We start from the raw sequence: 17,302 nt of genomic DNA, 5'->3' as shown, positions 1-17,302 counted from the left end.
CATCTCAGCACCCAGCACATCCCAATCCCCAGTGGGGCTGGCTGGGGGGGTCGTGAGGAGCATCCTCCCCTCCCTGCAGGCAGCCTTCATCCCAGGCCAGCTGCCTCCTCCTCCTCCTCTCCCCACCCGGGCACCTCGGGGCTGGCAGGAGAACAATAGCGAGGAGGATGAGTAAGATGGTCCCCATTGCCTTGGCAACGCACTCCCGCGCTGCCGGCGCGCGAGGAGTCAGGCAGCTGCCTGAAAAGCGCATTCTCCCTCGGTGGAGGGGGCTGCAGGCACAGGTAGCATGGCAGCCCCCTCCCTGGCACCGTGGCCCACCTCCCACGCTCGCACGGGCAGCGCCACGTGAACATGCTGGGCTCCCCCACAGCCGCCAGCACGTCACCAGTGCCCGCACACACCGGTGCAGGCGGGCACACACGCCCGGCACACAGCTGGGCCCAGGTTTGGCTCTGTGCCGTCCGGCTCACCTGTGCCCAGTGGTGCCAGGGAGTGGTAGGACACAGCCGAAAGGGTCTGGCCGAGGGCACGTGACCCCTCCGGGTCTGCCTGGCAGAAAGGTGATGGGTTTCCCGTGGCTGCTCACTGCTGCAACGCCTTCACGCGTGGCTGCCCACGTTACCTGTGGGCAGGGAGGCCAGAGCCAGAGCTGATGGGATGCTGGCAAATGGGAGTGGCAGGGGCACCAGGGGCACCAGGTTTCCATCACCAACTGCAGCTGTGCATCCCACGCTGCCCCCCAGGCTCCCCTCCCCGTGCTTCCAGCGGGAGGACCCGCAGGGTGCCCGGAGTTGTGAGTGCCTTGGGATGACAAGTACAATAGCGGGAGATCCAAAAGCACCAAGCACCCTAAAAATAGTGCTGCCTTGCCAGCCAGCTCGGCACGGAGGTGCTGGGCGGTCCTGATCCCTGCCAGCACCTTCTGCCCCAGATGCCCCAAAACACAGCCGGTGGCAGTGTCCCAGCTCTGCAGGGTGGGAGGGCACCGCGGTGGGGACACCGCAGCACATGGCCCTGGATGCTCCTGGGTGCAGGCAGGGACATGGCCCCAGGGTCGTCTGGGGGGCACAGGAGGGCATAACCCCCGCTGCTGGGATGGCAGCGTGGGGCTGTGCAGGCTCCAGGAGCCGGGCGCGACCCCTCAGCACCCCACGGTCCCCCCGCCCCCCCGCCCCCGACTGACCCCGCCCCCGAATTGGCCCCGCCCCCTCGTTTTCCCCACCCCCTTCGGGCCATCGTCTCCTTGTCAGGCCCCGCCCCCCTCTCCCCACCTCCCATTGGCCAGAGAATCAGCCAATCAGAAGAGCCTTGCCGTGCCCTCCACCCGTTCGACTCTCCACAGCGCCCCCCGACGGCCGTCCCGGCGGCCATCAGCCAATCAGAGCGCCGTTTGCTGAAGGGCCTGCCCTCAGCCACCCAGGGCAGCTGTTATTGGCCGCTGGCCGGGCGGCGGGATGGCGGTAGCGGTGCTGGGGGCCGCAGGGAGGCGGCTGGGCCCGGGGGGCACCGTGGCGGTGCCGAGGCGTTGTCGGGGCACAGCTGGCTCAGGGGGGGACAGCCCCGAGGACCCCGGGCTGCTGGCCATGGTGGAGGCCTTCTTCAAGCGGGCGGCCGCCAGGGTGGAGGCAGGAGGAGCCCGGCAGGGTGGGCAGGCCTGGGTGCGCGGGATCCTGGAGACCATCCGGCGCTGCAGCTGCATCCTGGAGGTGGCTTTTCCTCTGCGCAGGGACAGCGGCACCTGGGAGGTGGTGCAGGGCTGGAGGGTCCAGCACAGCCAGCACCGCCTGCCCTGCAAAGGGGGTGAGGCCGGGAGCCGCGGCCCCGCTGCCTGGTTCTCCGTCCCTGCCCGGTTCTCCATCCCTGCCCAGCCTCGCGCGAGTGGGGGTGTCTGTGCTAATGCCGGGGGGGTTGGGACACATCCTGAGGTGCCCAGGAGGATGCTTTCTTTGGCTGCATCCCACAGGACAGGAGGCACCTGGGGGAAGCAGCTTTGCCACCCTCCACTGGAGCGCAAGAGCCATGTGGCTGCAACCACCCCTGTGTGTGACTCCTCATCCTACCATATACTTGCTGCCCTAAGCACACCTCAAAGCAGCGATGGCTGTTCTGAGCCTGAGGGGTCCCAGCCTCCTGTCCCCTTGCCCTCAGCCTGAGGCCTCACCATGCTGCCTCGGCGCTGTTTGAGCTGCTCGCCACAGCAGAGGCCTGTGCGTGTGGGGTGACGGGCTGCGAGGAACCTGCTGTCCATTCTGTGGTGATCTGGGGGAGCAGGTCTAGCTGGACAATTGCTGATCTCCTATTGCGACTGGATGCTGCCGCTTCAGAAGTGTCAAAGCCTTTCCTACAGTGCCTCTGTGCCATTTGTGATAAAAAGGCAAAGACTCTTCATCTGCTCTCTCTCCTTTCCCAGGGGTTCGTTTCAGCAGCTCAATCAATGTCGATGAAGTAAAAGCCCTGGCTGCATTAATGACTTACAAATGCGCTGTGGTGGGTAAGTACAAGGGGAACGTAAAGCGTGTGTTGAATTGGGCATGGGATGGGGCCGCGCTACAGCGAGTCAGAAAAGCTTGTTAGATGCTTTGAAAATCGTAAGTGCTCTAGAAGTGCAGGACGTTACTCTGTGTACAGATGTGCAAGGACAGGGCTTACTGTGGCTGCAGGATACACCGCTGGCACCCTGGGGTGTTTCTACTAATCAGGGAGCATCAAGCATCGTGCTGCTCAGAGACGGTCTCTGTGCTGGAGTTGTCATGGATTCAGCTCTGGCTGCTACCAGCTGTGGCAGGCTCAGGGTCTGTGTCCTGTCTGGCCTTCAGCTCTGCTCCGTGGGGCCGCGTGGCGTTAGGGGGAGCCGTGTGCGGCGTGGGGGTGAACCCTGGGATTCACCAACAAGGTTGTGATTGCCGTGGTCACCTCCTACCCCCAGGGAGCAGGCGAGCCAGCAGAGAACATCTGTCTGTTTTACCCGCTCTTTTCCAGATCTTCCTTTTGGTGGTGCCATGACGGGTGTGAGGATCGATCCGAGGAAATACTCGGTGAGTTCGCTCCTCTCCTTCCCCTGCTGGCAGCCCATCGCTCACGCTCCATTTGCACAGCCCTCCCTCCCCGTGCAGATCACAGCGATGCGCTCTGACAAGCCGGGGAGACATTTATAATGTGTAACGCTCCCCCAGCAACTGTGAAAAGCAGCTTGGGGCGGGGCGAGGAGTGGTGAACTCTGGTTGATGGGTCAATGCATCTGGCCAGGGACGCACTGAAGGACTCTGAAGCAGAGATGCTCCTGCTGCTGGCTGCTGCGCTGGGGGAATCTGCACATCAGCAAGGGGTTGGAAGGGCACTGAGCAAAGGGGCCAGGAGTTCACACATTGCTTTTCTGCAATCCAGCATCCCCAGCTGCTGTGAATTAACCCCCTGGGGACATTGTGGTGTACCCGGTGCGGGTGGGGGAGCTGCCTGACGCTGTACCGGGGCCCTGTGATTTGTATTGGAGCCTGTAGTAACAACTATGTTTTGTTGTTCTTGTGCAGGAGCACGAGCTCGAGAAAATAACAAGGCATTTTACTATACAAATAGCCAAGAAGGGATTTATAGGTGAGAGTAGTTTTGTGTGTGGCTTGCAGGCAGGGGAGCGGGGCAGCAGCTGCCTGGCTGGGCAGGTGCAGAGGCTGCCGCTCACCCACTTCCCGTCACAGTGCCCGCCACTCTGGAGCTCTGCTGCCCATTCACAGCATGGCTCTGCCCGCGCCGTGAATTTGGAGCAGGGGAAACCTCGTGCGGCGCCAAGCATGGGGGGGCTGGGCAGGGGCTCACCTGGGCACTATCCTCTGCTCCCACTGGCCCGCGCAGTTGCAGGGAGGAGTGAAGGTTTCTCCTGTGTGTGATAAGAGAGCTCAGTGGGTGCTGGTCACAAGGCAAAGACCTTTACATTCCCTCTTCACTTGAAAGTAGTGGGAAGGGACAAGGCAAAGACACTGTGAAAGCCAAAGCCGTTCATGCCTGAGAGATGGCCCAGGTTGCCCAGAGAGGTGGTGGATGCCTCATCCCTGGAGACATCCCAGGCCAGGCTGGACGGGGCTCTGAGCAACCTGAGCTGGTGAAGATGTCCCTGCTCATGGCAGGGTTTGGACTGGATGAGCTTTGAAGGTCCTTTCCAACCCAAACCATTCTGTGATTCTATGAAATCACCTGGCTGTAGACATGCCACTGGTTGGAACAGAGCAATCGAATTGCAAAGACAGGATTTGACAGATTTTTCTACCTCCGCAGGGCCTGGGATTGACGTGCTGGCCCCTGATCTCAGTACTGGGGAGCGGGAGATGTCCTGGATAGCTGACACCTACACCCACACACTGGGGTACCGGGTAAGCTCCAACAGCGCTGGTTTGGCACCTGGGATGCTGTGGGCACTATGGGAGGGTTGTGCCCAGAGTTGCTTTAGTTTTAGTCAAGGCTTAGGGAGTGGTGAGGGAAGCTGCCTTTTGGGGAACGTCTTCACTAGAGGACTTGACCAGGTGAGACTGTAACCTTTGCTGTCCCCATCCTGGCCTTGCAGGATATCAATGCCCAGGCGTGTGTGACGGGAAAGCCCATCAGCCAGGGCGGCATCCATGGGCGACTCTCTGCCACGGGGCGGGGCGTCCTGCACGGCATCGAGAACTACATCACCAACACGGAGTACATGGACCGCATTGGGCTGAGCCCCGGCTTCCCTGGCAAGACCTTCGTGCTGCAGGTGAGCACTTGACCCAGCTAAAGCTCTGAGGAAGGCACTTCCTCAGGCTCTTTCTGCCCCTCCTTTCCAGGAGAGCTTTCAACCTCAGCTCCTGCAGTGCTGCCTGGACATGATTTCTTGAATCTCTCCTCAACCTGTGCTAGCTGGCACTCCTGTGAGCAGTGTTTCAGACCTGCTGCGTGCGGAGGTGCAGGGGTGCTGCACTGCTCACACCCCACAGGCATTCCCGAGGTTTCTCTGTAGCTGTTCTGTCTGAAAACGCTCATCAAATGGAAGCTGTAACTGACCCTCACCTGCACAGCAGGCAGAGCGGAGAGGTGGCAGGACACAGTGGGCTCTGCCACACTGGATGGAAAGAGCACACCCCAGTGACAACTTCACGTTGCTGTCACCTCCAAACTGGCCACAGCAAACCGAGATGTTACCTACAGCAAAGGTTCTGCTTGTGGGTGCAGCCACCGTCCCTTCTAGGTGCTCTGTGGGTCTGGCCCACCTTGCCCAGTGGCCTGGGAGCTCTGTGGGACATGGTGGGTGCCAGCCCTGCCTTCTCCCCTCTCCTCCCAGGAAGGACCTTCCCTTCCCTGCAGCCCAGGGCCTGCTCATAATTGCGGGGAGGTGCTTCCCCCTGCTGTAGCTCCAGGAGCTCCTGCTCTGCCAGACACCGCTGCCCCAATCTGCTGCCCACAGCTGCCTGTTTCCTGCTGAGACCACTGCTCTCTGCAAGGGAGAAATAAACTGGCAACCGTGCAGCTGAAGTCTCGCCTGCGGCCACCATTCTGCGCATTCCTCCAAGCACTCGCTCCCCGGTGCAGCTCCCTGCTGTGGGGAGGAGGCTTTGAACCGAGGCTGTGCCCGGAACTGCTGCATGCGGTACCCTCAGGAATGGCCTTGCCTTCCCTCATCGCTTTCCTCTTTGCACATCCTTCTGCTTCACTGGTATGGCAGAGAATGGGATGGCTGAAGTCCTTGGCTACTGCTTGTGTAATTTTGCGGTGTTTGGGGCTGTTTTGCTGGTCTCAGGATCCAGCACTGCTTTTAGGAGCTGTACCAAGCCAGCAAGCGCTTTGGGGCAGACTGTGCAAAATCGTCTGTTCCCATGAGAAGAGCTTCCCTCATGGCCCTGCCCTGCACCGGCAGCCGATCACAGCCCCTTGGTGTGGGTGCAGGAGGACTGGTCGGGTTGTGCCTGGGTGCTGCGTGGTGCCCACCAAGGGACTGTGTTGATCACTGGATCTGTTTTCTATCAAGATCAGCTCTTAGAAACAGAATGGCATGCTCTGCTTGGAACATCACGTCCAGGGGCTCTGGAGGTGATGAAGACAGGCTGAGCTGGAAGCCATTATCCCACAGGCTCTGCTTTTTGCAACCCTCTAACTAGTCAAGGAGATCTGTCCTGCCAGGTCCTAGTCTCCATCCAGCCAAAGCATTCACCAAGAACCACTATAGATCAGGGGTTCCTATTTGTGCTTCTCAGCTCACGCTCCTGAGAGGGAGCTGTCACCAGAGCAGCGGGTCAGTTTTCAGTGTTTGTCCCCACGACTTCCCTTTCCCCAGACTGTCTCTGCTCTGTCCTGCCGTAGGGCTTTGGCAAAGTGGGGCTGTACACTATGAAGTACCTGCACGAGTATGGAGCCCGCTGCATCTGTGTCGGGGAGACAGACGGAGCCATTTACAATCCCAAAGGGATTGACCCCAAGGAGCTGGAAGAGTACGAGCGGGTGAGTTGAGCCCATTCCACCCAGCCCTTGTTCTTAGAGGGCGTGGTCAGTGCCTGTCTCTGAAATGCCCACGGAGAAGGGGCTGCCCCTCATCTCCTGCAAAGCCCAGCTCTGAGGGCAGCACATGACGCTGCCAGGCTGGGCCCAGCGTTGTTCTGCTCATTCCAGGGCCACGGCACCGTAGTCGGCTTCCCAAAAGCAGAGCCCTATGACAGCAGCATCCTGGAGGTGCCCTGCGACATCCTCATCCCTGCCGCTATTGAGAAGCAGCTCACAAGGGAGAATGCACCCCGGGTGCAGGCAAAGGTACAAACCACTCACACCACACACTCCGCACAGGCCCTGCATCGGTGTGTGAGTGACCGCAGCCCAGCCGTGCCTTCTCTTTGGGCACTCAGCACCCCAGGGAGGTGTCACATTGCCACACTGACAACTTGTCCTCTGTGCGAGAGGGATGGAATATGAAGCAAAGGTGGCAGGTCACATAACTGGGGGGAGGAGGAAAGCCCAAGCCCTTCCCTTTGCTGGCAGGGAGTAAGGCTTGTTGGAGTCACCTTGGCTGGCTCTGTGGCATCCTCAGTGTTCAGTGTATCAGATCCTTTCCCCAGGGCAGAGGAGGTGATATCTTCAAGGGTACTGTGTGCCACACTGAAAATCACAGGCAGCAGATAAGAGTGAGCAAAGCAGGGGACTTCTACCAACACCAGCTTCGTCCCTTCACTGTGAGCTCTAAGGACCAAAGAAACAGTGTGCTGGGACCTGGGACTCTGTCATAGCCAAGGTCTTTTTCAGTCTGTCTTTAATCATCTCGTACAAAATGTGAGGTCTGAGCTTCTGCTTATCCTGAACAGCCCCAGTCAGGGGGCAAGTACCCAGACTGCTGCCACCAGGAGTGATCTGGTGGGGGGATCCCAGCAGCAGGGAAAGCAGCCTATCACGGGTTTCATCTTTGGTATCTTCCACCTATCTCACCTCTTTGCTTGTGCTCTCAGATCATTGCAGAAGCTGCCAACGGCCCCACTACACCAGCAGCACACGAGATATTCCTGCAAAGAAGCATCCTGGTCATCCCGGTACGTCCATGCCCACGCACATGGTGAGGTGGTGAACTCGTGGCTATTAGGGCCACACAGTGGTGTCAGCTGCGCCAGTGTGGATCCGGCTGGGCTCTGTTTGGCTCTGGGATCTGGTGGTGTTGATAGTACCTGTTCCCTGCCTTTCCCCCAGTTCCAGAGCAAATCTCAGATGCTGGTTTCCTATCTGAACCTTGTTGGTTCTCAGCTGCAGCAACAACAGACCATGGGGCTTGTGGCCAGCACGGGCATGTCCTGTGGTCGCTGATGGGCCAACAGCAAACTGCCACATCCTATGGGGTGTCAGAGCAGTGGGTGTCTCTGCTCAGAGGCAGCGCAGAGCCACTGTGGCTCTAGGATTCAGCCACCCCAGTAACCTCAGGATGGCCCCTGAGGGCAGAGCCCAGGGGTAGGGGAGAGACCCAAGGTGGGTCTCAGGGTCACCCTAAGCAGCAAATCTGAAGTGTGTACTGCCCTCCGCAGGACGTGTATGTGAATGCAGGTGGTGTGACCGTATCCTTCTTCGAGTGGCTGAAGAACCTGAACCACGTTAGCTATGGCCGCCTCAGCTTCAAGTATGAGCGGGAATCCAGCGACCACCTCCTGCAGTCAGTGCAGCACAGCCTGGAGCAGTGGTTTGGCAAGGCCAAGGGGGAGATCCCCATCGTGCCGTCTCCAGAGTTCAAGGCCCGCGTGGCTGTAAGTGTCTACAACCATGGAGGTTTGTCCTGGTTCGCTTGTCTCACGTTCCCAGACACTCCAGTCTGCCATCCCAGTGCTGAAAGCTGAGCTTCTGGCACTCACAGAGTCCCATCACGGTGTCACCCCACTGATGGAGGGGATGGGATGGAGATGCCATGTGGGGTGGCACAGGCCTGATATCTGAGAGTACTGTAGGGAGTCCCTTAGGAGCCAAGCCATGTGCTGGATACAGGTGCAGAGCTGGCAAGTCAAGCTTGGACCACCTGTGGTGGCCATGCACCAAGCAGGGCCTGTGTTTGATTAAATGGGTCAAGAGGACCAACCTCCAGCCTCTCCCATGAAGGATTCACTTGTTCTCCCCCTCAGAGCGCCTCGGAGAAGGACATCGTGTATTCGGGACTGGCCTACACCATGGAGCAGTCAGCCAAGGTACTGCGAGGGCTCCTGGCCTCGCTGTAGAGGCTCTGTGCTGTATTTGGGGGGTGCCCAACCCCAGTGCCCCATCACCAGTCACGCTGGGTGAGCCCGAGGCCTGGGGTCATCTAGCCTATGGTGGCTGTGTCCACGCTTTGGTTAAAGCTTCATGCTCAGCAGTGTTCCTTGTTGCTGCTGGGTCCCTGTCTCTCCATTCCCCCAAACTTGTGTTCCCCATTTCCAGGGTTGCTTAGACCAGCCAGGGTGTACACAGTGGTGCTGGCACTGCTTGGCGGGGAGTCTCGTGCCACCCCTTGGGGAGGTGGCTGCGTAAGCGGTGTGCATGGAGCCCACCCATGGGCACAGGGTCTGTCCCCAGGGGCATGCTGTGGGCAGAGCATCCCCAAACCCACCCACAGGCATCTCCAGGTCTGACAGAACATCCCCTGTGTTGTTTGTTGTGTCTGGGTGCTCCTGGGACTCACAGCTCTTCTCTCTCTAGCAAATCATGACCACAGCTGCAAGATACAACCTGGGCCTGGACCAAAGAACCGCTGCCTACCTGTGCGCTCTGGAGAAGGTGTTTACTGTGTACGAGGAGGCCGGCTTCACCTACTGACCCAGCGCCCGGCAGGGCTGCCCGGGTGCCACGGTGAGGGTCACAGTCCTGCTGCGCAGGGGTGCCCAGGACACCGTGTGCTGCACTGTGGGGACACCCTGGTCTCTATAAATGATTGGTTTGAGCATGTTCTCTCCCTGTGCCTGGCTCTCAGCTCTCTGGGGTAGGGGCTGCCTTCTTCCACACCCCTTCTGCCCAAGCCTCTTTCCAGCCCCCTGCACACTGGAGGAAGCTGTGCCAATGCTGATTTGGGTCTGTGTGCCCATGGCTGGCAAGAGGGAGGAGAAAATGCAATTAGCTGTAGGGGAGGGGACAGCCCATGGCACAGCCAACCCCAGGAACGTCTCAGCCCATTTAATACTGTGCGGTGGGTGCTGCGAGCACTGCTGCAACTGGCGCAGAGACGGGGAACAGAACCAAGGCGGGGATTTGCAGGCATCAGCAAACCTGTTGTGTGTCCATGCTGACGGCTGCAGCTTCAGTCTTTCCCCACAAAGCTGGCAAACCAGCACGGGTGGGGGATTTAATCTGATATTCACAGCAGGGAGACTCAGCCCAGCCTCTCAGCCCAGCCTGTGCTGCAGCCACAGGGCTGGAGGCTGGCTGGGGACCCAGGCTGGGTTGGTGGCCCTGCCCTGAGGGAGGTAAAGGCCCAAGGATCATGCTTGGGGTTGGCCACAGGACCCCCTGCTACGCTGGGCATCCCTCAGTGGTGTGTGGCAGTCACCTGCCCTTGAGGTGGTCACACTGCAGCTGAGCAAGCTGCCATGTCCCTGTCCCCCTGAGGGGAGCAGGGTCACATAGGAAGGTGGGGACAGCAGAGGAGAGGCCCCCCACTTTGTTCTGCACTTCTAGCGCAAGGTCAGGACGCATCTCTAGAATGTACCTGACAAACAGCAGCACATCCTGACATGGCGGTGGACAGACAGGAAGGCATCTTGTGCCCCAGCTTCTCATTCCTTTTCCCAAAACTGCCCCTGCTGCCAAAGTGCAGGGCCCCCCCTCTCCCCAGGGAACCCACAACCAGGACCAGGGGGCTACAGACAAGAGTTGGCTTTATTCATGGACACGGGGGCAGCTGTGTCACTGGCAGCTGCCCTCGTATTGCACATCCAGCGATGGGGGGATATCCATGCCACGTCACAACACAGCGTCGGCACTATGGGACCTCGGGGTGGGGGGCAAGGGCACCGTCACTACCCAGCAGGCTGGGGAGCAGGCTTGGGTGCCAAGGGTTCACAAAGGCAAAAGACCTGTCCACCCATAGATAGAGATATATGTAAAAAAAATAGTTCCACAATGACCAGAGCAGAACCACAGGGACACGCGTGCAAGCAAAATGTACAGCAGCCCGCAGGCAGGTGAAACATGCTTTGTATAGACACAGACACACTGGGATGCAGCTGGGGTTTATGGCGCTGGGAGGGAAACAGAGCGATAAACCCCGGCTTCATGGACACACGCACACACACCAGCCCGTGTGGGCAGCACCCACAGCTCAGGCACAAGCCAGGGCTCAGGGGCTTGGACACGAAGGGTTTTTCTCATTGCTAGACATGGTACAGAGACACGGACACGGTCCCTTGGAACGGAACTGGAGGAAGAACTCGTGAGCGAACGGGGCAGGGGCACCCCTGCTCCTCCCCAGCACACAGGCAGCGGCCGGGGCCGGCTGGGGAGGAGCAGGGGGCTCCTGGCAGTTCGTTGTGCTGCTGGTGGAAGAGGCGAGGACGGGGGTCCATTATGCCTCTGGCTCGTATTCCTGGTATTCCTCCTGTGGGGTGGGGAAAGAAAGAGCTGGTGAGAGAGCCCAGGTGGGGCACAGAGCCCCTGTTCCCCCCAAGCCCCCTGAGGCCGCAGGGCTGCATGCCCAGAGCACTGGGAGCTGGCAGGCTCAAGGCTTTGCTCCGGACAGCGATGGCCATCAGCGTGCTGAGCGCTGGCAGCCAACACCCTCTGCAGCGCCCTGCGCACCCCACCACCCCATCCCCTCACCTGCGGGGACTCCTCGTAGTTCTCCCCCTCCGGCTCCAGCAGCGGCTCGACCAGCGGCTCCTCAACAGCCTCCTGGGCCACTTCCTCCGGCTGGGGGTGAAATGGGGGTTAGTCCCATGCACACAGCTCTCCACCCAGCACCCACCCTCGCTGCCCCTGCCAGACCCAGGTGACCTTGCAGAGACCAGCAACGCACCCGGGATGCTGGAGGGTCCATGTGGGGAGGCACCAGTAGGGGGTCTGGCAGGGCACCCTGGGCACACAGCAACCCATCTAGCTGGGAGGTGACAGGCAGGGGCCCGCGGGAGCAGGGCCTGGGTGTTAGTGTCACTGCCTTGCCCCCAACTCCGGCCCCAGGTGGGTGATGCGTGCTGGAACTGTGTGGGGCCCACAGGCTCCAGGCGCTGGAGGGGCCATGGGAGCATCCTGCATCCCTGGCAGGGGAGTGCAGCGCTGGGTAACCCCTCCCCGGGGCTGGCAGAGCAGCTGGCAGGAGGGAAAGGGGGGCCGCCAACCCCCCCCATGCAGCGACAGTGGTGGCAGTGGCCTCATTTCTTCAGCTGATGCTATTTTGGGCTAAGCTCATGGGGGCGGCGAGATGCGAACCCGCTGCCTCTCCCCACCCCTCCACTCCCGCAGCTGTCAGGTCACCTCGCAGCCGCTGGAGCGATGTGCTGCCAGCCCCGCGCTGCCGGCCGCCATGCGGGAGCCCGCACACGCACACGTCCGCAGCCGCCACGCTCGGGGCAGCGACGCCTGCCCGCCCCAGGCACAGGCAGAGCAGCCGAGGACCTTCGGGGTCACCACAGGCACAGCAGCGGCTGAGGTGGGGGGGTCTCACCTTCAGGTCTGCGGGGAATTCCTCCTTCTTCACCAGCCCGGTGGCTGCCGCGATGTTGCCAGCGCCTGAGAAGGCTGCTTCACCCAGCTGGGACGCCTGCTCCTTCGCCTTCTCGGCCACTGCAAGAGCCAGGGGTGCCCATCAGTGCCCCCCCATGCCAAGGAGGGCTGCCCAGCTGTGGCTCCGTGCCCTGCATCACCCAGGGGGGCTGGTGAGGAGTCACTAGGGAGGATCAGGCCCTCCCTGCCCAGGCACTGGGGATGGGAGGGGGCCGGGACGCTGCTCTGCAGCTGGGCAGGGAGTGTGAGCAGCCGCTGCAAATCCTTCATTGCGGGCCCAGTTATATAAGAGGCTTTAGCCGGGTGACATCAGCCCCTCAATTAGCCTCTGATCTCTTTAGCACAGCCGCACTCTCCAGGCCAGAGGGGTACTGCGATGGGGAGCTGGAGGGGACCATACCTGAGGTGACACCTTGCACCACGCCTTGGGTTTTACTCCCTGGGGATAGAAAGAGAGAGACAGAGAGGGGGTTAGAGGGCCTGTGGGCTGCGCTCTGCCAGGCGCTGTGGCCAGGACCCCAGCAGGGCTCTGCGGGCCAGGGCGGCATCCTTCCCGCACCCCAGCCTGGCCGCACCAGGGCAGCCAGGGCACCCAGCACCCACCTGGCTCCCGCAGGGCTCCTCTGGTCCCTGCAGCAGCTCAGGCTGGGGCAGCACAGGGCCACTGCCACGTGCCAGGCAAACAGAGACCCCGGGGCCCGGTGCCATGAGGGCACAGCCAGGCAGGATGAATACCAGCTGTGCTGCTGACCAAAGCCTCCCACAGGAGCCACGATCCATATCCTGAGCTGACGCCAACGCAGCACGGGAAGCCCCACAGCTGGAGCGGCTCAGGGCCAGGTGCTGCGGTTGGCCATGCTGGCCCTGCCAGGCTCCCTTCACACAGAGCGACACTGCCCACAGATGCCAGGACACCCCCTGAGATGGGTGCGGGTTGTCTGCGATGGGGGAAAGGCAGCGGCTGGGGAATCGGGCAGCTCCTGTGGGATGTGGCCTTGGGATGCTCCTTGAGCTGCTGGACCCCTGTTTTGGGCACGCAACCCTGGGCAGGGCAGGAGTCCAGGGCAGGCACGCACCACTGCCGGGAGGAATGGCTGTGGGGCCTCAGGTCCCTCACAGAGCAGGATGGAGCCCCAGCCCTGTGCCCTCCCTCCCGCTGCAGGCAGGAGCAGCCTCAGCTCCCTCCCCAAGCAGCCCGACGCCACAGCCGGGTGCGCAGCCTGTCCGGGAGCTGCCTCCTCCCTGCCAATGATGTCTTTAAGGACTTGGCCCAGAATGGGCCCCAGGTGTGAGGGGCAGCGCGGAGGGACCCCCCAGCCGCTGGCTGGGTGCAGGGGAGATGCCAGCAGAGTAGTGGTGCCCCAGGTGTGGGGTGTGCTTCAGGACATGGCATGTCTGAGGGGGACAAACGTGTCCCCAGCCCCAGCTCTGAGTCGGACACATCCCAGCAGGGGAGTCACCACCCCCACCACGGTCCCTCTGTGCTCCTGCCCCAGAGCATCCTCGGTGAGGAGCTGCAGCGCCCTCGGGCTCACACCACCGGGAGCCGCAGGGGGTCCGGTCCTCCGGGGTCCCATCCCCTCCGCCTGGGGACCGGCCCCGACCCTGTCCCGCCGCCACATCCCCCTGCCTGCACATGCCCTGTGGGCAGAGGGCGGGCAGGGCACTGCGGGCACCTGTCCTCAGCCCCGGGACACCCCCGGCAGGGCGGTCGTGGCGGGGAAGGGGCAAGCGGGGAGGGGAGCGGGGCCGGGGACAGGTGGGGACGGCAGGGGGATGGGCAGGAGGACGCAAGGGCAAAGGCAGGAGCAGGCAAGGGCAGGCAGAAGGGGCCGGCAGGGGCGTGCAGGGGACGAGCAGGGATTAGCCGGGGGGCAGGCAGCGGGCAGGCAGGGGGCAGGCAGGCCGAGCCGGCCCTTACCGACATAGAGAACGCCCTCCTTGGTCTTCTCGGCGGCCTCGGCCACCCCCTGCTTGGTCTTCTCGGCGGCGGCGACCACCCCCTCCTTGGCCTTGGACAAGCCCTTCATGAACACCTCCATGGCGGCTCTGCGGGGAGAGGCCGCACGGCTTCACCCCGCCCCGGCCCCCCCGGCGCAGCCCCGCGCCCGCCCGCCCCGCTCAGCCCCGCGCCCCAAGTCCCGCCGCCCGCCCGCCCCCGGTCCCGCCGCCCGCCCGACCTGGCTCGCTGGCGGCGGGGACCGGGCCGGGCCGGGCCGGGCTGCGGCGGGGCGCGCTCAGTGCGGCTGTGCCGGGGCCGCGCCGCGGTGCGCTGCGCCGCGCTGCGCCGTGATGCGCGGGGGGGACCGCGCCGCGCCGGGCTGAGCCGGGCTGAGCCGTGCCCGGCCGTGCGGAGCCGTGCCCGGCTGCCCCCGCCCCGCACCGCCCCGCACGGGAGCGGCACGTCCCCCTGCCCGGCTCGGCAGGGTCGGCACCCCCGGCCCTTTGTGCCCCAGCCCACGGGCTCCTTCCCCACACAGTTCAGCACCACCGGGGACGGTCACATCGCATCGCACCTTCTCCCCATCCCAGCCTGTCCTGATCCCATCCCACATTGTCCCCACACTACCCCGTCCCAGTCCCTGTCATGTCCCATCCCCATCCTACTCTCTCCCTATCCCATCTCCTCCCAATCCCACCCAATCCTGATCCCATCTCATCCTGATCGCATCCCCTACCCACTACGGGCTGTCCTCATCCCATCCTGTCCTTCTCCCATACCCTCCACATTCTATGCTGTCCCTGTGCTATCCCTGTCCCCATCCCATCCTGATCCCATCCCCTCATCATCATATCCTCTTCCCATCCCACCTCATTCCCATCTCTCTCTGTCCCCACTCCATCCAAGTCTGATCACATCCCCTCCCCAATGCTCCCCATTGCCATGTTGTTCCCATCCTACCCTGATCCCAGTGCTGTCCTGCCCTGTTTAACATCCTGTCTTTATTCCCACCAGACACTGTCCCCACCTTACCCCACCCTATCCCCCTGCCTTGACGGCATTCCTCCCTGCCCTCTCCCAGAAGGGGCAGGACCAGCAGCCCCTTCCCACCACACAAGTGCCTGCAGCTGGGCTGGCTGCCTCGTCCCAATCGCCTGTGGGCACTTAAGAGCTGGGGGTGGCTGAGGGAGAGCCTGTGCTGGGCAGGATGGCTACAGGGGAGCAGGTGAGTGCTCTCCCTGTGAGCACCTTGGGCCCGGCAGCAGAGCTCGGGCAGCCCTGCAGGCAGCACTGTCATCCCCTCAGGGCTCCTGGCTGTGAGGTCCCTGTTATGGTGTGAGGGGAGGCCAGGGGGGGTCCCCACCTGCCCTGCTGGGGTGGCCATGGGGCTCCTTAGGGCTGTCTCTCCTTCCCCAGCGGAGGCAAGAGGAGCAGCGGAGGCGACGGAGGGCTCCGCAGCAAGAGCCGCTCCTGCCAGGGAGCCTGAGCAAGCACCCCCTGCAGAACAGGTATGGGGGCCCAGGCATGGGCAGCCTCTCCCAGTGCTGAGAAGGGGGTGCTGGAGCTGAAGGGGGGCTCTAGCATGGCTGACCTCCCCCTATCTCCCTTCCCTCCCCAGGTGGGCGCTGTGGTTCTTCAAGAATGACAAGAGCAAGATGTGGCAGGCAAACTTGCGCCTTGTCACCAAGTTCAGCACTGTGGAGGACTTCTGGGCGTGAGTGTGCCACGAGTGGGTAATGTGCCCGCTCTGTAGAGGTCCTGGTTGGGCGCCTCTGAACCAGAGGAGGGTGCTGGGGATCCCCGAGGCACCTTTTCTCACCTGCATCTGTGTCTTGTCTCCACCCGGTGCAGGCTGTACAGCCACATCCAGCCCGCCAGCAAGCTCTCATCTGGCTGTGACTACTCACTCTTCAAGGTGTGACACCCCCTCTGTCACTGTCCTTCCTCGCAGGCTCCTGCAGCAGTATGGGAGCACACTGGGTCCCAGTGGGGCTGGCAGGTGCCCTGGCTGGATGCTGACAGCTCCCAGAGCTGGCTCTGGCTAGGTGCTTGGTGGCCCTGACCATCCCCTTGCCTGTCCCTAGGATGGCATCGAACCCATGTGGGAGGACAGCCAGAACAAGCGTGGGGGGCGCTGGCTCATCACCCTGGCCAAGCAGCAGCGGCACACGGAGCTGGACCATTTTTGGCTGGAGACGGTGAGTGCAGCCCCTCTGGGGCTGGTCTGCAGGGTCCTGGTGGCAGCGTTTCCCCCCACACAGTGCCAAGCCCTGGAGCAACTGTCCTGGGCTCCTCTTCTTCTCTGGGCAGCTGATGTGCCTCATCGGGGAGATGTTTGATGAGTACAGTAACGAGGTGTGTGGGGCTGTCATCAACATCCGTGCCAAGGGGGACAAGATCGCCATCTGGACCCGGGAAGCGGAGAACCAGGAAGGGGTCACCCACATCGGGTAATGCACCTTGTGGGGGGGGGGCGGTGCATGGGGCCAGGTTTGGGAAAGATGGGGTCCCTGGGCGGGGAGAGGAGAGAGAGAAGTAATGCTGCCCTGTTCATGCAGTCTGTTCCCTCTTCCAGGCGTGTCTATAAGGAACATCTGGGCCTGTCGCAGAAGGTGGCCATTGGGTACCAGGCTCATGCGGACACGGCCACCAAGAGTGGCTCCCTCACCAAGACCAAGTTTGTGATGTGACTGTGGGGGAAGCGGGGCACTGCCTGCGGGGTCCCCCTGTCCTGTCCCACAATGAATGGCTGCAACTGAGCACAGTCTGTGTGTCCAGGACTGGGAAAGGGCTCTGGCATGCTGGGGTGTCTTTTGCTTCTGGCAGGGTCCCCTTGGAGGGGAACAAGGATTTGCTGTATCTTGTACCTGCCTGCTGGGTGAGCAGGGCTGGGAGCACAGAGCTGGCATTGCCCAGGCATCACTGTCAACTTGGGGCACTGCGTGTTCCCCAGTACTTGGGATCAATGTCAGTCTCCCTGGGGCTGCGGGGGTGTCACTCTGGGGGACCCTGGATAGTCCCCAGGAGGATACTGGGCTCTCTCCTCCCCTGGCCAAGGCTCAGCTCACTGCCCTATGAGCCTGGGTGTGGGAGGGGGTACCAGAGCCCAGCTCATCTGGGTCAGTTCAGCCTGGGTAGCTGGCCCCTGTTTCTCACAAGCCCCCGCACATCAGTGGGACACAGGTCTGCCTTCTTGAGAAGACT

General features: G+C 62.1%; 3 protein-coding genes across 3 annotated transcripts; 2 read left to right on the top strand and 1 right to left on the bottom strand.

Annotated features, from left to right (window-relative positions):
* The first annotated feature begins 1,457 nt into the window (after nucleotides 1-1,457).
* On the top strand, nucleotides 1,458-9,261 carry LOC135993863 (glutamate dehydrogenase, mitochondrial-like). Its single transcript, XM_065644012.1, has 12 exons — nucleotides 1,458-1,803; nucleotides 2,414-2,494; nucleotides 2,983-3,038; nucleotides 3,531-3,594; nucleotides 4,270-4,364; nucleotides 4,556-4,735; nucleotides 6,316-6,453; nucleotides 6,622-6,759; nucleotides 7,446-7,526; nucleotides 8,010-8,225; nucleotides 8,595-8,657; nucleotides 9,145-9,261. Exons 1-12 carry the CDS (start codon nucleotides 1,458-1,460, stop codon nucleotides 9,259-9,261), a joined length of 1,575 nt encoding a protein of 524 aa, XP_065500084.1.
* A 1,038-nt stretch (nucleotides 9,262-10,299) lies between these two features.
* SNCB (synuclein beta) lies at nucleotides 10,300-14,405 on the bottom strand. Its single transcript, XM_065644214.1, has 6 exons — nucleotides 14,337-14,405; nucleotides 14,078-14,205; nucleotides 12,557-12,595; nucleotides 12,098-12,216; nucleotides 11,257-11,346; nucleotides 10,300-11,035 (listed from the first exon to the last, which is right to left on the bottom strand). The coding sequence occupies exons 2-6, from the start codon at nucleotides 14,196-14,198 to the stop codon at nucleotides 11,003-11,005; spliced, it is 402 nt and encodes a 133-aa protein (XP_065500286.1). The 5' UTR covers nucleotides 14,199-14,205; nucleotides 14,337-14,405; the 3' UTR covers nucleotides 10,300-11,002.
* Nucleotides 14,406-15,305: 900 nt separating this feature from the next.
* Nucleotides 15,306-16,788, top strand: EIF4E1B (eukaryotic translation initiation factor 4E family member 1B). The gene is made up of 7 exons (XM_065644183.1): nucleotides 15,306-15,323; nucleotides 15,515-15,606; nucleotides 15,717-15,812; nucleotides 15,950-16,013; nucleotides 16,183-16,296; nucleotides 16,409-16,548; nucleotides 16,674-16,788. The coding sequence occupies exons 1-7, from the start codon at nucleotides 15,306-15,308 to the stop codon at nucleotides 16,786-16,788; spliced, it is 639 nt and encodes a 212-aa protein (XP_065500255.1).
* The last annotated feature ends 514 nt before the right edge of the window (nucleotides 16,789-17,302 follow it).

This window comes from Caloenas nicobarica, chromosome 13, assembly GCF_036013445.1.
Source record: "Caloenas nicobarica isolate bCalNic1 chromosome 13, bCalNic1.hap1, whole genome shotgun sequence".
Taxonomy (NCBI): Eukaryota; Metazoa; Chordata; class Aves; order Columbiformes; family Columbidae; genus Caloenas; species Caloenas nicobarica.
The sequence above is the reverse complement of the archived record's forward strand: the minus strand, read 5'-3'. Positions and strand labels throughout refer to the sequence as shown.